General features: G+C 46.5%; 1 protein-coding gene across 1 annotated transcript in view; it reads right to left on the bottom strand.

Moving 5' to 3' along the window:
• The window catches only part of OXSR1 (oxidative stress responsive kinase 1), an 88,201-nt gene extending 71,463 nt beyond the window's left edge, over positions 1–16,738 (bottom strand). The window contains exon 1 of the mRNA XM_071428511.1: positions 16,450–16,738. Within this exon, the coding sequence (XP_071284612.1) occupies positions 16,450–16,519 (70 nt within the window). The 5' untranslated portion in view covers positions 16,520–16,738. The remainder of the gene's footprint in view (positions 1–16,449) is intronic.
• Between the last annotated feature and the right edge of the window lie 2,663 nt (positions 16,739–19,401).

Genomic DNA, 19,401 nt, shown 5'->3' with positions numbered 1-19,401 from the left:
TTCTGTGCCAGTTAAACCTAGTCTGTGCAAGCACAACTGGCAGAGGTCCTTCTTGCAATCAGATGCAACATCATTACTGTGAACAAAGTCCTTCACAAGATGAAGTGCAGGGATTTAAAGAAGTTACCACACAAAGAATAGCTTTGTGTTTTATTCTTTTAGGATGTTACTACCAGAAACAATAGATGCAGCCTAATTAAAAGCAGGACCACTCAAGCTACAGCTCCTTTCCAGTCCTCGAGTCCAGGGGATCAATGCTCACTAGGACTTCAGGGCAAAAACTGCTTTTCCCTAAGTGCTGGACAATGCCCCAGCCTACAGGGACCCGATCTGTTATGAGTGTATGGCATTATTTGAACAGTAATGAAATCCCAAACTAAATCCTTCTGGGCACATGGCAGGGAATCATCTGAACTCGAGACTCCTCCCATTTAATTCCCTGCTGCTCCTACTTTTCTGGCAGCTCTCTTTAGTTCGATCACCACCTGCTCTCCCCACTCCCCCCTCTCCCGCTAATTCGTCATTTCTTTCAGCTCCTCTGTAGCACTAATTATAGAGAAACAATGAAATCTCAAAAGCGTATCAAGCAGGGATTAAGCCAAGCTGCAGCACGATGTGCCACAAGCAAGCTGCTCTTTGGTGGCAGCAGCAGCTTCTGGGACCAAACAAAGACGGGTTTCCATGCTTCTTTGGAGAGTTCAGAAAACATGGCAACGTGGCCACTTCAGGCTTTGCAGCCACACGGTTTGTTTGTTAAATGCCAGGGTGGCAAGAGAAGGAGAGAAGCTGCAGCAAGGATGCTGAATACACTGCTAAGTGAAAACAAGCAGAGGGAGAGATGACACCAACAGAGAGAAAAAGAAAAGCTCATTGAGGAAGTTATGTAAAGTTTAGGAGCAGGTAACAAATATGCGGGCAATGGCGGGAAGAGAAGAGATTTCCTGGGCTGCTATGGACAGGAAAAACCCCAAGGGAAGTTGGTGCCAGGGTAGCACAACTTGGACAAACCAACTCTCCCAGCAGTCACAGATCTGCTGCAATCAGAGCCAACTGCAGTCCCGATGCCGTGGGCAGGACAGGGTTAATTAATGTTCCTGTGCTGGGCTCCCACTCACTCCCCACCTCAGGCACTCTGATCAAGGCCAGCGCTGAAGCTCTTCCCTCCGCCTCTCTCAGCCTCTTTCGGAGAAAATTTGCTCCCTGGTTAATCTCTCCCAACATAACGGCTTAGCAAAACAATGAAAACCGGGCACAGCCAAACGCTTGCTGCTTTATTCCTGAAAAGCAGGAGATCATTTTGTTGAAGGATGATGAGGAGGAAGGAGACCCCAAATGGGTATTAAGATCTGCTTAATACCCCCTGCTTTTGCCTCTGTAAGGCTCTCAGATATAGTTCCAACCCTTAGGATAGCAGCTGCAAAATTCCTGCATAAGAGGGTCACGACCTACTTTAGAAAACACCGCCTTAAGAGGAAAACATACCCTTTCTAACCCCTGCTTCTTTCATGTTTCTACGATTAAATGGCTCTTTCTGAAATAAAACCAACCTCTGAAAGGACTAAAATAACCCAAATAAAAAAGTCCCCAAGCACTCAGTTACTGAAGCCTGATTTTCCAGGTTATCTCCTCTAGATCCCTGCATCCATGGTCCCTGTACCTTCAGCATCCACAGCTCCGGCCTGAACTCCTTCAGTTGAGACAAACTCCCCATGAAGGCCCAGCATCAGCTTTCAAAGGAGCCTGGATACCATCTCTTCTACAGTTCCACAATTTACATGAAGCTTCCATTTTTGAAAATAAAGACAAACCAGCTGAGATCTCAGCTGAAGTTAATGGAAACCAATTATTTCAAGGCTAATTGGAGGAGTGGAAAGACAGGGGACTGACCAGAGGACACAGCACGTCCCTACACACTTTGTCTCCAATTTAACTGAATCTCTGCAGCCACATAAGGATATTTGAGCTCTCCCAGTAAGACTGGGATGAATTGCACCGATGCCTCTTCCCAGGCAAATGGAACTGAAGCCAGAGATCCTCTTGGTAGAGGGATGTGCGTAAGCAATGAACAGTCATGCCAAACGATCACAAGACGAGCATCAAATCCTGGCTCCGGGATAGGATTCTCCTACCACGTGCAACAGCACTTTGAAGTAGTTACATGGTAGGAGGACTCACAACACAGTGTTGCCCCAGCTTTAAATTTACTTCAGGCACTCTCAGAGATGTGAAAGTTTCCCTTCTTTGCAACTCAGTTGCTCACAAAGCTGTTACAATCAACAGGGGATGTGTTCCATAACAGTCTTGTAGCATCAGTCCTTATCCTACTGCAGTATCAAATCCCTTCTGTAGAGGAAATATACTTTCCCAGGGTCAAATGAACATTACAAACCTTTTAGGTTTGAAGGAACCTCTAGTCCATCCTCCTGCAGAAAGCAGGATCAAATCCCAGCTTAGACCAGATTCCTCAGCATTGTAATCAGTCTAGTTTGGATTTTCTTTAACAAGAGATATTTCTACAATCTCTTTGGCTGTTTCTGTGTTTGGCCACCCACATGGTAAACTTTTTTCCCCCTTGCTAACTGATCAGATCTCCCAGTTTTTCTCCCAACCTTGGCCTTCCACCATGCACCTCTGTACAATTCAGCTTCATCTCCTCTAGAACTTCCCACTGGATAGCTGAGGACAGCAACAACTCTTCTAAGGCTGGGGAAATCCTGCTCTCCACCTGCCCCATAAGCCACATTGCCAAGTCTCCTTCAGCATGGGGCAATGCTCAGCTGAACACCTCCACACGACCCTGCCCAGAGCTTCCACCCTCCCCTGCACACACACGACCTCTCTATTTTTAAGCGAGATCTGGAATCCATCCTCCACTATCTGGAGTGCGGTGCCAGAAAGCCGCTCGTGACGCAGGCTCTGTTTATAATTGTGCCCCTGGGTTTTTCTCTTATGAACAATGCACACAAAACACTTCCCTGCAAGGCTGCTCTGGACCAAGCAGTGACTTTCAGCTTCCAGGTACCCCAAAGCCCAGGAAACCTCTCATGCTTTACAAGCCAGGCTGGGTATTCGTGTCTCTGCAGGCTCACTCCATCTCTGGACGCTTCAACTCTTTGAGAGCCTCATGCCAAAAGAGCTGTGGGAGCCCTGCTCTGATTACTCATTCCAAGGACAATACAGCAATAAAACAAGAAGCTACAAGATGGGGAACAGAACTTCTTATGCATTCTTACAGAGCCCAAATACACATCTAATTAAACCAGAAATTAAATACTGGATTGCAAATTCAGACCGATTTTGCATTGTTTGGTCCATTTCCTATGAAGGCAAAGTGATGCCTCTATTTTATACCCCTCATGTGAGAAGAATCCTCTTGCAAAGAATTAACTGCTTCTAAAAACAACAAGCTAGCAAAAAAAAAAAAAAAAAAAAAAAGCCTACTCTCGAATTTCCAGCCAACACAGCAGGGGGTGGGAATACTCCTTTCCCCAAGCAGGACTTGGTAACAAGAGTCCATTGGATGTCAAAGTCTTTCTTGCTGGCACAAACCCCACGATTCAGGGAGAGTGAAGTAATGCAATGTTAATGGTCCTTGAATATGTTTTTCAAGCCATCTCCCCACTACATGCCACATTCTTACTACAAAATGGAAGATACCATCTACAATAACAGCTCCAAATAACATTAATAAAACCAAAGGGAATTCATAACAGGACTCTGACATACTCCTAGTATTGCCACAGAGGGGGCAAAATGTCTGCTTACCTGTGGGGAGGAAAATGCTTTCACAGCAAAGTATCATCTACTGAGCATGGGACTGCAGGAAGAGTGTTAACAATTCTAGGAGTGGAGTTAAAGCCCCTAATCAGCAGGAGGATCACTTGGGTGCTTCTAGCACTGCTCAGAGTGAGCTCAAACAGCAAGCTGGCTCTGGGTACTGCTGTTAGAGACACTGGGAACAGCAGCAAAACCAGAAAGGGAGAATTCAGCTGGGTTTGTTCTCTGGTTGGGAGGCCTGTGGTAAACTGAAGCAGCAGCAGAGCAATAACATTACAAAAGCGAAGCGTGAGCACAGCTCCCCTGCCACAGCAACATGGGAGTGCAGACATGCACCTACCCCCAGGAAGCTCCCAGAGCTGCACAACACAGCCACCCTCACTCCCAGACACCTCTCCATGATTCATTCCCAATACAAATTTACTGAGAATAGTATTGCCTATTGAGAGAAGAACCAGGGCTTTACATTTCTTTACAAGCTGAAGGATGACATATCCACAGTACAGTTGCCTAGTTTAAACCCTGGCAGAGGTACTAAGAGGCCAGGTTTAACTTGGTGCACCCTCTCTCAACTGAGTCATGCAGTGTTTGACCAACAGCAGAGATGGAGAGATACTGTGTAGAGAAGAGGGAGAGAAACTTGCTAATACAGTGCAGGAAAGAAATAAATCAGAGAAGCATAGGCAAAGGCAGAAAGTGAAAGCAGATTTAACTGGAAAGTTGTGAGGGAGCCAAATTTAAAGCCTATATGGGGGATGGAGGAAAACCAGCCATCCCCACAGACCACATATCACAGCAAAAGTACACACTACATATGAGGACCTGCACTACGTGCCTGCTACAGCCCTGCAGGCAGCTTAAGAGCTGAACTCTCACATTTACAAGGCAGTGGCTACCCTCATATTTCTGATGCAAAGGCTTTAGGAACAACAGCTCAACCATGATTTAAATAAATCATTTTAAAACCTTGCATTTCCGTGTGGTCAATGTCAAAATGTCACCCTGCCCTTCAGCCCAGCCCAACTCACATCAGTGCATGCAGCAGGTTCATGTGTGGTTCAGGCTCACCTTGAGCACAGCCCAGTGCAGGGAACACTCAGCTGGGTTCAAGCCAGAGGTGGCTGCAGGTACAGTGAGACACAGGGCACGTGCTGGACAACACCTGAGAAAGGCAAGGATGGGGAGCTAACAAGTCCAGGCAGAGAATTAAGACTTAAATACAAGTGACTTCCATTTCACACCAACACATCTGATGACTACAGACCTTCTACTGAAGAACTGGAAGAGGAATAGGAAAAAGCAGTTTTCACTCCTGAGTTCCTGTTTGTTTCATTTAAATTGCAGGTGTATAGCTTTGCAAACCTCTCTGATCATTTATTGCAGTACATCCAGAGCTCAAGTAGTTTGAGATTCTGTGCAAGTTGTGAGGCCAAAGATTTCAAATAGTACAATACCAGGGATTTCTGTTATTAAGACACCATTATGTGTCTTTCTCAAATATTGAGAGCCTTTGCTCAATTTATGTCAGCATCTGCAGTGTCCAACAGACAACTGATATTCCAGCATTAATCAAGCATGCTCAAAGAGTTTCAGAGAATAAGGAGAAGCATATTCTGAAAGTCTGCTGGCCAATTAGAAATACAGCCAAAACATTTGAACAGCACATAAACTTGCTGACAGTGAGTTATTCACCATCTTGACAAGGGCTCTCACAGTTGAGAATACCACTGAAAACCACACACCATGTCCAGAGCTCAGAGGTTTCTGCCCATGTAAGACAATGTATTTCTCAAGACTCCTAGTGCTCCATGTACAGCGGAGAAGGATGATAAGCCAGCAAAGATCACACAGCGCTGCCAGCACTTGTTAAAACATGCTTCCCCTCCAGTGGTCCATCAATACAGAAACACTCAATGCTGCAGACCTGTTGCCCAAGTCTTTAATTCACGTCTCAGACTCAGAGGAAGGAATATAAACCCAAATCCAATCACTTGTAAGAAGTCCAGTATTATTTTCAGAGCCATCAGCAACTGATGGGCAATACCCCAAGCTAGGTACATCTCCCCATGGCCCCACTGAACTCTACACTATAAATAAATAAATGGCATTCATTTCTAAGCTGGAGAGAGGTTAGGTACTGTAATCTAAATGACTCAATGCCAAGGTTTCTGCAGAAAGGAAGGGGAGTCTTATGGAAATCTTCACCCCACCCCACACTGCATTGTTCTCTCACAAATCTTTCAGTATCTCTTAGGCCCTGAACACAGAAAAATGTCGTCTGTTTCCCACCTTCGGCAAACATTCCGGTTAAGAATCCTCACAGACTAAGCAGGGAAGTGACAGGTTTGGAGAGAAAATGGTCAGCCTGTCAATACAAAACAGGCCAGGACTGGAACACGGGGAGAGGAATAGTGTTGGCCATGCAAAGCATGTCAGCAAGATACGTGACAAAGTTGTCACCGGGTCACTTTGCTGTTTGAGCTCATCTGCAGCCACCAGCCCGCACACACGCAGCCAAGGCGAGCCTTCCACTGCCTCCCTGTGAGAGAGCTGCAGCCCCCCAGCACCAGACTGCAACCAGAGCAGGACCAGCAAGGAGAACAAAGAGCAGGGCAAAAGCCACTGGCCACAGAAGGCATCAGCAGAGAGGATTGCCAGGGAGGAGCTTCAGCCCATCTGACATTGCTCCAAAATTTCCACTGCAAACACCAGAGCACGGGAGAGAGGGTGGCAGAGGGTGCTGCTCTTGGCTCTGTGCCTGACCCCGCAGCCCTCAGGATATCCCAAATAAGTCCAGACTAGCAGCCATTCCCATCATGCCTTTGATGAAACAGCCTCCAGCTGTCCAAGGTACCCAGGTGATTTGGGGAACACCTCAGAGCCCATTCTCCCCCTGGCAGTAAGTACAGTAAGCTCCAAGGGCCAGTTACACAAGTCCTGCGTGACCTGCCACATTTACTTAAGATGCTATTAGCATGCCTAAATTAGATTTTTAGTTTGAAACCAATTATATTTATTTGATTTTGTGCCAACATCTCTGGCTAATTTAAAGGGCACTGCAGCTATGCAGTGCTAATTCTACACGATGGAAAGCAGGCTCAAACATCTCATTTCCAAACACAGCAACTTTAGTGGAGAAAGTTCATCCTTCCCTTTTAATCACTGTCAGTTGCCTTTATGGTATATGCAGCAATGTAAATATCATGCTGGCTGTCATCAGGTATTACCAAGGCTCAAAACACAGCACTGGTACAGTAGCCAAGCCAGTGTTCTCCTTTCTTCCCTCCCAATTTTTATCTCTGAACTCTGTCTCAAATGTAATTGTCAGCTGTAGAGGATATTTTATTTGGCCACGTTTCCACTTAACAGAACAATCTGTCTGCTTACAGTGCAGATGTTTGATAGTACCGTGGTTATTTTAGGTAAATAAGCTTTTAAGTATCAGATATACCCTCTCTCAAAGGCTATTATCCTTTCTTTTCAGCAAATATCTTGATCTAGTAAAGATTTTCTGCATCTCTTAGTCCATTCAGCACAAAAGATTAGCCCACTAGTTAAAAATTACATTCTTTAACCAAGAGTAATGAGAACTATCCTGAGCCTTAGGGTCTGGACAAATAACTGAGCTGAGCTTGCCAGTTCATCAGGCCTCTCAGCTGTTCAAATAAGATATGCATTGGTGAGTTGTTCAACAGGAAACCTGTTCATGCTCAAGATGCTTTTTCCAGTGAAGTATAGTTTGCTGCAAGTCAATACCAAGGTATTTATTAGCTGTTAATACCAAGCTATTTATTAGACAGTAATTGGCATCCTCAATGATTATTTTTACTTTAATGAAAGATGGAACTTATGGCTTCACCTTTCAACTTGCTTGCTGCTCCTGGGGGGACCTCACTGTCCTCTAGAACTCTCTGAAAGGAGGCTGTAGCAAGGTGGGAGTCAGTCTCTTCTCCCAGGTAACAAGTGAGAGCATGAGAGGAAATGGCCTCAAGCTGCACCACGGGAGGGTTATATCAGATATTAGGAAAAGCACCTTCATTGAAAGGGCAGTCAGGCATTGGAACAGGCTGCCCAGGAAAGTGGTGGAATCACCATGCCTGGGAGTGTTCAAAAAACGCTGGATGTGGTACCTGGGGACAGGGTTTAGTGGTGACCACAATGGTGCAGGGTAATTGACTGGACTTGATGATGGAAAAAGTTTTTTCCAATCTGAACGATCCCATGACTCTACGATTTTATGACAACTTCACATGGTGAGAGATAGAAAGGGTCACAAAGTGCCCTAGGAACTAAAGACATAACACATCAAGTTTCCAAAGAACTCCATTTCCACTGGTAAATCTTGAGGAATCACAACCTGGAGACATTTGTATCAGCACCTTTAATGTTTGGAGACAGCACAAATACCAAGGTTCAGCTTTCCTGCACCTTCAGAGGGAACTGTCCTTGCAGACACAGCCTGAACATAAAGCAAGTAGTGTAAGAAAACCACCAAGCCTCAGCCACGTGCTGTGAAAGACAAGGCATTGTTACTTCCCACTGTCGTGGGGAATCCATTAAGCAGCTGTTTCACCCAGCAGTGACAGGGTCACAGGGAGGTTTGAGTGTTTAATAGGACGTGTGTCAGTAATTCCCCCATGTGCCATTTCCAGCACAAGCATTCATTAATTCCGTATAGGGATTATACAGTTTGGCATCAGCCAGAGCAGGGGACTGAACTCCACCACCCTGGGAGTCCTCACTAGCTGTGTCTCAGCCAAGTGACAGGAGCTTTCTGCTTTTGCTCTAAAAATTGACATCATTAAATGCATCTCCGTGGATTTTGCAGGAAAGGTGTTTACTCCACAACAAGAACATGGTCTTGAATTGATGAATTTTCAAGACATCCAGATAACCTAGTACTGTGTTGCCTGCCTGAAGCTGGAGACAGCCTGAAATTCCCAGCTGCAGTTTCAGTGCCCCACTTACCTCAACAGGTATCAGCTCAGAGCACAGCCGAGCCCATAATTTTGCTAAGAAAAATATTCTGTAAGTGCTCTCATCCCCCAGCCATTATTGTGCTCTCTCACTTTTCAAACACCATCATTTTCCAATAGCCTCTGCACTGTTTTCAAGGCTTCCTTTTCAGAAAAGCTGGAATGAACCCCAGAACTTAAGGAAATGGACTTAAAATCCCCTGAAGAGTGAAAATGAACAAGAGCCTAGCTCAGAGAGAATCAAAATTGAAAATGCACAACCTGTCCAACAGTAATTATGGAGCTTTCATCCAATATTTAGTAAACCATCAGTTTTACAAAACATATGTTGAACTGCCCCAAGATGCAATAATCTCACACCCTGCCACAAGTACCTCAACACAATTCCACATTCACACAGAGTTTTTTTAGACATTTTCCTACCTGACAACACCCTCCCCTGTAATGAACTGTAAAATTTGTCAATTAGCTCTGCTCTAAGGCAAAAGCCAGCTTCAATTCTTCCACACAACAAGCCAGCAGAGGATTCCACTGGACAAGCCACGTGCTCACTCAGATCTCACCAGAAGTGAGGTGGGTACTCAAGGTCAAATTTTCACTCTGCAGTTTTAACTTAATTCAACTCTGTGGATGGATGAAGTGGAAACAGCATCCTCCCACACAGGTTTATTAATAGCAAGGTGCTAGCAATAAGAGTAAAGTTTGTCCTTAAATTACCATTCATGGCTATAAAACAGTAAAACTCTGGCAAAACCCAAGGAGAGTTTACTACAGTAAGAGATGATCACTGAAGGATTTCAATTCACACTATTCCTTAACAGCTGCTTGTACCTTTTCTTTCCAGAATGAATTTACATAGGCTCATTTCCTGCCCAAAGGAAATATCCACTGGGAGAATGCTATAAAGTCAGCCTAGCATGGAACAGTGAAATGAAAGAAAACACTAATTTTGTTTCTCTCCCTCACCCCAAACTCTCAAGACAAGGCAGTTGGAGCAGAAAATTGAAATCTGGCAAAAAATTAAAACCTCATTCAGAAAAACTTTTTTGTATTCCCTCACAAATGCATTTTAATTTGACTGAGTTATCAGACTTTGAAGGTGTCGTTTCACAAGCATGCAGCACAAGCTGTATAAAACTGTAAGGGATGGGAGGTGAAAGGAAGATTTGCCTAATATGGTAATTTGGTGAGAAAGTGAATCAGTGCTCTGAATTTATTCTGCACTTCATTCACAGATAGGATCTTGAAGCCTTTAAGAGTGGAAGAGAATCATCCCCTGCAGACTTAGCAGTGTGTAGAACCAAAGTGGTCTCAGAAATCCTGGAAAGGCACATTAGACTCCAGTTTGATGGAGGTTGATACATAACCAAATATTTTTTCCAGGATGGAATTTCTCTTCATTACAAGAAAAATCACATTAAACAAGAATTCTGTGTGCAGTGGTGCACACCAGGAAATAATAATCTTTAAGAACCTCAGGGAGTGGTGAAAGGACTTGGAAAAAAAACTTTGCTGGTTGTTGCAGCTGTTGAGCAGTTGTGAAAAGAAGTACTGGATTTTTCATTTGTGCATTTGTATCACCACAAATCTCTACCTGCTTTTACAGTGTGACAGGACCACCTAATATAGTTAAAACCAAGAAATATGCAGGCTGTGCTGATTAACATGAAAACCCCACTCATGAGCAGTGTTTCAAGGCAAACAACATGCTCAGACAAGTTAAGGCATCAAACTTAGGGCTGACAGAACCCCACACTAAGGGCAGTCCCTTCATTTATGTCACGCACACGAGGGACACAAGAAATTCTCACTCAGTGCCACTCAGGCACCTGTATCCCTGCTGCCACTCAGCTTGCAGTTACACCACTTGCTGAAGTGATCTTGCCTTACTCAAGCCAGACAAGTTGGATTTTGCTCACAGTCTGGCTCCCTTCATTAGTATGTGCATTGTTTCCTACCAGAGGTAGCCCATCTCTTCTCACACACCAGGAGCCATGAGCTCAGTTAAGAGCCTGGCCTGCCTGTCAGCCAGGGACCTAGCCCTGTCTCCAAGGTTTTCTCATGGGCCTGCCAGGAAGAGGGACGGAGTTCCACGTGGTTTTTACAAACGTCAGGCTCAACTCCCTTAGGTGAAGTCACAGGAAACTGCAGCAACTTGGAGAGCCAAGTCCTTCATATCTGCATCTCAGTTGTTTGATTCTAAAGGGAAGGCAGGATAATAGGCTGAACTTGTCTGGAAAGCCCCAGCATCCTGATATTTCAAAGATTTTGCAATGCCAAATTCCACTGCTCCAACAGCTATTCTTTTACACCCACAAAGCCCTCAAGTCTGTCTCTCCCTATTAAGAAAGTTTAATAACACCAAATTTACAAGCACTCCATTAGCATGTCCACAGCTAAATTTATGGCTGCAGAGATTTATGATGGATATTGTCCATTTTTGGGGAAATCTTCCAAGAAAATCTGACCAAGACACAGTTTGTTGCAACGCACTAATACAATTAGCAATAAGTGTTATTGCCATCATTTTAAAGAGCTCCATCTTTTATTAAAAGATTACATCTCCAGACTCTGCCTTAGTGGGCATGCTGCTCACACTCAGAAAGAAAAGAGATGCTGCCAAGTTTAAATAGACAAACGTTCTGGGCAAGAGTTGATTCTCTTCAAGATTTCATCAGCTGCAGAAGCAAGAAGCCTCCTAGGCATGCATTTGTCAGGCAGCATGTCCACCCCTCCCTCAGGTGTGCTCAGGAGCACAGCACAGCCACACTCCCCAGCACCAGCCAAGAAATTTGCATTAAACTGGAGCTATTTGGATGGATTCTTGAGAAATGGAAGTGTTAAACATTAATGGGTCCAGGTACCTAACAGTGCTGGAAGCAACTGCTACATAGAAACCAAGCCCAGGAAAGTGTGAACTCTTCCACGTGAAACACCCTGCGTGTTGTTTTCGTCCTTAATACCCCAGAATAGCTGAAAGCAGCAGGATCAGTCTCTGCCCTCCCCTCCAAGCAGCAGGCAAGGCTAACAACCACATATTCTTCCCAGCCAGCCTCCTTCATCACTGCTTGGCTTTGTAAGCCCTCATTTTGCTGCCTTGTGCATTTTATCCTCCTTTCTATCAGGACACAGACAACAGGGGCACTAAAAAAAGGCACGTGCACAACCAAACACCTTTTGCTTCCACTTCCCCAGAGGTGAAAAGTGACTTAGCTCAGCTCTAATTGCAGCAGGGCAATGGTACCAAAGGTCTTAAAGAGATGAGATGTGTCAAGTATCCAGAGGAAAGGTAGCCTGGATGCAGGAGTAGCTTGGCTATTCTGTTGCACTCAGGATCACACAAGATATATTTGTCTACATCCAAGCACCAGGAAAACTGGTACTGAGCATCTCCCACTTCAATTCCCAAGCAGACCAAGTACTATGAATGACCACTCATTTTTTAATTTATCTACAATTGTCCAAAGTTAGTTGTTTTATATTATGTTAAATGTTACATTAAATTAAGGCTTTTCCACCAACTTCATGTGGAAAAAATGAGCACACAAAGAAAGGCTGGTTAATTCATTTGAAGACTGAGTACTGGGAATACAGTATAGGAATCAATTTTGCTCAGCAAAGCTGGGGGGGAGGAGTGGGAATCCATGAGGAAATGCTAAAACAAAACATATGGCACCAAGACTGAATCCTAAACACTCCATTTAGAGCTCAGGCAGTTCTATTTTGTACAGTGTAACATTTTTCTTGAATGGGTTTTAAATATCAGGCGTGTGAAACTGGCTGCAGCCAGCACAGGCACCACAGCTAGCAATGAACACCACACTCCAAAAAAAAAAAAAACCAAAAAAACCCAAGCCCTGAAGTTATCATTGGACAAGAGCCTCCCATTCCAGCCTGATTTTTACATCCAAAGACCCTGACTGCTCCTGGCCAGCACCTCCAGGCTGCTCTTTTTCAACAGCTGTGATTTCTCTGCTCAAGACTCCTACACAAGCACCAGACAGAGGAGCATGGACATCTTGATAAAATTTGGGAGAGCAGACACCTTAATTCTAAGAAGTTCCTCTCTACCCACAAAAAAAAGTTCTCCCACATAGGGCTGGGATAAACACAGATAGAAATCTAATTGTCAGCCCCAAAAGATCAACATTATCACATGCAAAACCCAACTCCAAAGCTACTTGAACCACAGTCATTAAACAAACTAATCATTCCTAAAATGGTGACTTCAATTTTCAATTTAGCCTTGATTTCTGATGGGATAAGAAACTCCCACCACATCTGTTCCTGCAGCCTGCACTGTCCTCATCGCTGCAAAGGAATCTGTCAGGGGAGAGAGGGCACAGGAGCAGAGCCTGGGAGCACTCCCACCACTAATTTATCTCCTGTTTCTGGCATGGGCTGTTCGCAGCAGAGGGGATGCTCCTAAATCAAACAGCCACAGTCAGCACGGCTCTAATCTTTCCAAAAAAGTAGCAAAACGAGAATGACCCAGTTCCAACCAACTTCACTCCTGCTACCAGCATTTCCAAGAGGAATTGTGAGATCCAGGGGAACCTGAATGTGTGAGTATCTGATCAGCACAAGCAGCATGAGGTCGAATTTTTTTCAGGCTTCAAAAAGAAGACTGCAGTAATTTATATGCAATCCACGCTCAGAAGACCAACCACCTTCACAAGCACGGCACAGACTAGATTCTGCTTTTTAGATAAAAACTGCAGCATCTCCAGAGGCCCTGTTCACCTGCAGAACTCTTGCTACTCTGGGGGTACATTTCACTGAAATGCTTTTTAAATTGCTTCCTCTACCCCACCTGCATTTTATCCTTTTTTAAAATGAAATCAGATTCTCCTCTGATCAAAGTTCCTTGATTCAGTGTATAGCAGAAGTTATTTAAGCCTAAGGAGGCTACTCAGCAGTTATTAACACTAACCAAGCATAATCAACAAGGATATTAATCCACACCTTTATAATGGCATGAGTCATCCCCAGTGCTGAGTAATCCTTTTTTATTTATATATAGTATTAGCCAGAATCAGGGGAGCAGTTTTCCAGTACAGGTTCTCTTTGCAGGTAGGAAACTTGCTTTTTCTATTCCTGCACTTGGGTGCTATGGAACCATCCACATCCAATAAAAGCCACATATGGCTATTTTCAGGCAAAAATAGTACAAATTAAAGAACTGGACTGCAAATGGATTTCCATTATTCCATGTGAAAAAACAGCTGAGCTGGTAATCTCAAAGTTTACTCTAAATTTTAAGACTAATGTTGGTTTTTTTTCATCAGGAAACAAGTTAAATCCTTTAAAAGCACCGCTACAAGGTTCATCTCTTTCCACATCAGAACGTCTCTTTGTTCAGTGCTGAAGAACCTTTACAGCTCTTCAGTTATAAAGAGAGCTCAAAAAAAAAAAAAAAAAAAAAAAACCCAACCAAAAAACCCTTGAGGTTTACAGGAGACATGAAGCAGGAGGCAAGGCAGTCCAGCTCAGTTAACACAGTGACATTTTGTCCCACAAATCATATACGTGCTAGGAAACTTGCGTCACATCTCCATCCAGGCCGCTGGCAGACACAGCAGTGTTTGAAAGGAGCAAAGGGGGGGCAGGGGACAGGAAAGTTAAAAAGAGAAACCATATGTTTGCAATATACACATCTCAGTGTACGCTCCATCACATGCCAAAATGCCAACACAACCTTTCAGTCAGCAGGCGACATCCAGAAACTCAGCCTGCAGAGGGACAGGGAAGATACAGAAGAAATTCAACACTTTTTTCCAGATTTCTCCCCGAGTTCTGTCAGTTAACAGGAGACAACACATCTCTCTGTGTCTCCCAGTACCCTGAGGCTGTGGGATGTGCATCTCCAGCAGCAAGTTCTCCCAAGAGCAGAAGTGTATTTACATTCCCTTTTGTTCCATCCCACCCGCTCCCCAGCTACAAAGAGGCATTTGCTCCTACCCTTGATTAGTCAGGTCCAAATCCTTGCTTTTTGCCACCACAAAACACCCCTTCACACAGGCTCTCAAAAGAAAAGGAAGTATTTCCTATGAGAAATTCAGTTCTCTTTCCCCAGGAAACTGGTGGCATGTTCTCCCCCTTCCTCCCCACACCTGTATCTCCTGCTCCTCAGGGAGGCTGAACATCCTCCTCCCCAGGGCACGTTTTCCAGAGGAGATTTAAAGGGTTGGTCTGTAGGATTACATCTTCCCTTGGTCTCCTTCCTAAAGCACTGCTGCTGCCTCTGAGCAAAGGGAGAGGACAAAGCCTGATCCCACAGAGTAAAAGGGATTTCCAGAAGGATTTCCCCCACTCCACAGCTTTAGTTCTTTCCTACTTTTAAACAATGCTAAGAATTTAATCTCTTAAAACAGCATTTTCACAAACTCTCCAACCCTCAACAGAAAACAAGCCTCCCCACGAGGCAGAGATGGAAAGCCTGGGCATGACAGTGCTACGTCATCCAGAAACTTCAAATTAAAGCACTCCACAAAGATTACTCAAAGAATTAACCTCGTTCCTAAAATCCTTTGGCCGGGAGCCTGCCCTGCCACTCTCCTGCTTCATTCCGAGTCTCCGGAGGGCGAGACGGGAGGCACCGACCTTAGAGTCACCTGTGGCACCACCTCTTATGTGTCACACACTCGCCCTAGAGCAATATATCCCTCAAACACACCCCAACAAAATTGTCGAGACAGCCAATAAATCAGTACAGCGGGAGGCCTTTGGTAACTGGGCAGCTTAACGCCAAGAGAGAGTGAAGAAGGAAAAAAAAAAAAATCATTTAATGGAGAGAGCAAGGACTGGGGCCTCGAGCTGAGGACAATGAATGAAAACGCACGGCAGCAGCGAAATCCCAGGGTAAAAGGCTCGCTGGGCGGCTCTACCAAACCCTCCGTGCAGAGACCAAAGCAGCGCGGGGCTCCGAAACTGCAGAGAGGTGCGATGGCCCCAAAATGAACCGGGGTGCCCTAGGAGGAGACAGTCCACGCCAGCCCCGGAGTTCACTCCCGCTGAGCGAACCTCACCCCCAGCACATCCCAGACCGCACCGTGGTGGGAAGCAAAGCCGCCCAAAGCGGATCCTGTCCGAGGATCCGAGGGGACCCAGATCCTGCCCAGAGGAGCGGGCAGAGGCCAGGGAGGAGCCCCCTGCCAGGGGAGCGTCCCCGCCACCACCACAATCCCCGTCTGGGATGGGGCAGACCCACATCCCCTTCTGTGGGCCGCACACACGGATGAGGAGGGGCAGCAGCCTCAGCAGAGGGGTCCCATAGACCCTCACGCCCCTCAGAGTCCCCCGCAAGGCGGGGGGACAGAGCCTCTCACATCCTCCCTACATACGTGGCTGGAGGGGGGGCGGTCACACCGTCCCAGTCCGTGACGGGGTGTGTGCGACGGGACCCCTCCAGCTGAGGGGCACCCCAGACCCTCACACCCCTCAGACAGGGGGGACAGACGCCCCCCTCAGCTGAGGGGCCCGCCAGACCTTCACACAGCTCAGTATGGGGGGACGGACTCTCTCGCAGCCTCACATGGCTGAGGGAGGGGGAAGCCACACAGTCCCACTCCTTTGCGCGGTGTGTGACAGGATCCCCCTCAGCTGAAGGGGATCGGACCCCCCCTTCCCTCAGCGGACTCGCACCCCCACATCCGAGGGGCACCCTGCACCACCACAAACCCCAGTGACCGCTCACCGATGACCTCCTGCAGCTCGTAGTCATCCTTGTTGATGGACCAGGGCAGCGCGCTGGGCTCCTCGGCCATGGCCGCGCCGCGCCCGCCGCCCTCCGCGCCGCGAGGGGGAGCGTCCCCGAGGGGCGAGGGAGCGGAGAGGAGGCGCTGCGGTGTCCCGGCTGTCCCCGAAGCACGGCCGAGTCCGAGCCCCCTCCTCCTCCGCCTCCTCCTCTCCCGCCGCTACCGCCGGCCCAACTCCGGCCACCGCCACCTCCTGCACCTGCCCATGCCCGGAGCGCTAACGTCACCCGCGTGCGCCCCGCCCGCCACGGCGGGGCGCCGCCCGACGCCATCTTGAGCGTGGCGTGGCAACATCCCGCCCGCCACCAGAAGGCGACTACGCCACGGTTTTCTCGGTTATCCCCACCGGCCTCAAGGGATGGGCCGGTAAGGGAGGACTCCAAGGCGAAGGACGGAGGAGGAGCCCCTAAGGAAAGGGCGGGGATGCCACACACAAGATGGCGGCGGCGAGCATCGTCCCCGCCCTCAGGCATAGGGCGGGAACGGGTGCCGGCTTAAGAGCAATGAGGGTAACGATTGGCTGGCCGCTGCCGGATCCGCTGCTTCTATTGGTCAAGCGGCTGTCAATCATATGCTGGCGTTTCCCGGGTCCCTGTGCCCGAGGGGCCGGGCCCCGCTCCTGCCCGCAGGCTCCGGATCCCCTCACGACAGGAGCGGGGCCCGGCCCGGGCGCTCGAAGGATGCGCATTCCGTGTTTAAAAATAGTGTGTGGGTGTGAGGGATCAGGGGCCCTGGTATGCTCGCAGCCCCCGAGGATGGGCAATTCTCCGCTCCACGCCGCAGTTCCAGCGTTCGTGGATATGTCCAACATCCTCATGGAGGTGTCCTGCACGCTCATCCTGCGGTTTAAGGCTCCACACCCGGAGCTTTTTTTGTCTGGATGCACTCAGGAGTACATCTGGTGGTCATTGAGGAAAAGAAATTGAAATTTAAAAGAGTGAGGAATACAAGGCATCATGCACTCACAAAGGCTGATGTCGCTCTCTAATATATATACATTTAAATTGTTTATAGTTTGCGAATTAGTTTTATTTTCTCGCATGAAAAGAGATGAAACAGCATCTCACTATTGCAATGCAGGACTGTAACCATCAGGAGAACCGACTTGGAGTCCGAGTATCAGGTTTCATCCTTTGCTGGTCACTGTTCTTGTGGCTGGATGTCAGGCCCTTCTGTGGGTCAAAGAACATCAGTTACATGTATTTTTAGTTTATTAGGGCAAATTCCTGAGATGCCTCTGGTGAACCAGGGTTTGTGGAGGGCCACTGCCAAAGGCATGGTCTGACCACAGTGCTTTCACTCGTGCTCTAATGCAGGACACCAGCTCATTCCTTTACTCTTTTTTTGTGTTCTACAAAAGCCCCACAGCCCCATCTCGCTCACTGCTGTACAGGCACTCCACAGCTCTGTCATAAGGCAGAACCTCCAACTGAAAAGCTGTTTGTTTTCCTGCTTGTCTGTGTTAAACATTCCCCTGCTGAGCCATTTTTAATATTTGCTAAATATGCCTTAATTACTGCTCGGAACCGTCTCTGTGATCTTTTAACCGTGTTATAAAATGAGTTTATATAGCAATTAAAAACAGGTTTTACCCCAGAGCAGGCACCCGGGTAGCCAGTGTCGTATTTCTGATAGCTAACAGCATGTTAAAAATGGATCTGAGCCAGGCACCAACTACAAAAAGAGGCTTATACACTTAATTTTACCACATGCTTTTAAATTCAGAACCATCTTTTGGATTCTCTTATTCTGGGCTGAAAATCCTCTCCCTGAAAGCAATGCTAAAACTCTTACTGCTTTAGACCACTGGGGTAGGATTAGGTCCACAATGTGCCTTGTTCTTTAAGAATAACCACAGGCTTTGATCAAAATTAAAATTTAAAATGTTCACTGGCAAGACCACTAGTGGCCACGTGAGCATAGAGAGATGAGTGCTACATTTTAGTTTTCCAGCTCTGCCATGAAAAATGCATTTTCATATTTTTAAACCCAGATCTCTCATTCAGTCATAGACTCCAGGTCTCATAAATTTTGCAATTTTTTTTTTTTTTTTAAATGAACTCAGCATTTTGAGTCTCTCAAAAGTCAGGGGTTGCTGTTGCACTCATTCATTTAGTGGGTTGTTCCAAACTGAGTCTGCTGAGGGATGAAAACATGGAGCTGCATTCCACAAAGCTTTTATTCCTTAGCCAGCTTCAGACTTCCAAGCAGCACCTTCTCCTCTTTCATCCCTTCTGCTCATCCCCTTTTTCCTGATTTTCTGAATTTTGCCTGTCTCGTGTAGGCTGTGAGCTCCTCAGGGCAGAGGCAATGCCTCTATTTATAAAAGAGCTGTGAAGTGGTGCTGCTGAATCAAGTGCTCTTTTGTAATAACAAGAAATTTTAGTGGAAATATGAGGTGGAAAAGCAGCTTCCTGGTGTATCCACCTCCGCTCTGGACTGGGCTTTAGGGGAGACTGAGAAGTGGAAAAACTTCAGATGTCTTTCAGGTGGGAAGGCTGCAGCCTGAGGAAAAAAAAAAAATCCCTGAGAAAAAAAAAATTCCAGAGCTGGGTTTCCTGCATTTTTTGACTTCCAGTAAAACACCACGGATCAGGGCAGGCAGGGCGCTCCTCCTCCATCGATTCTGCAGCAGAATGGAGGCTTTCTCCTGGTTTCTGCATTTCACTGATATCCTGGGGCTGGTGTTGCACTGCCAAAGCCTTGGCACACCAGGCACACAATGCATGCTCACACAAAATGCTCCCCTTCTCGTCAGGCACATGGTTTCCTGCCTTTCTGGGCCAATTACTGATTGTTTCAGTGAAACTTACTGGCACTGTCCAGCTCCTAGCTTGGTTTTTCCATCCATGTAATATTGCAAAAATGATGTTTAATGCCCAGGTTGGTTT

Source organism: Agelaius tricolor, unplaced genomic scaffold (assembly GCF_023055355.1).
Source record: "Agelaius tricolor isolate 1412-34295 unplaced genomic scaffold, bAgeTri1.0.p SCAF_6, whole genome shotgun sequence".
Taxonomy (NCBI): domain Eukaryota; kingdom Metazoa; phylum Chordata; class Aves; order Passeriformes; family Icteridae; genus Agelaius; species Agelaius tricolor.
The sequence above is the reverse complement of the archived record's forward strand: the minus strand, read 5'-3'. Positions and strand labels throughout refer to the sequence as shown.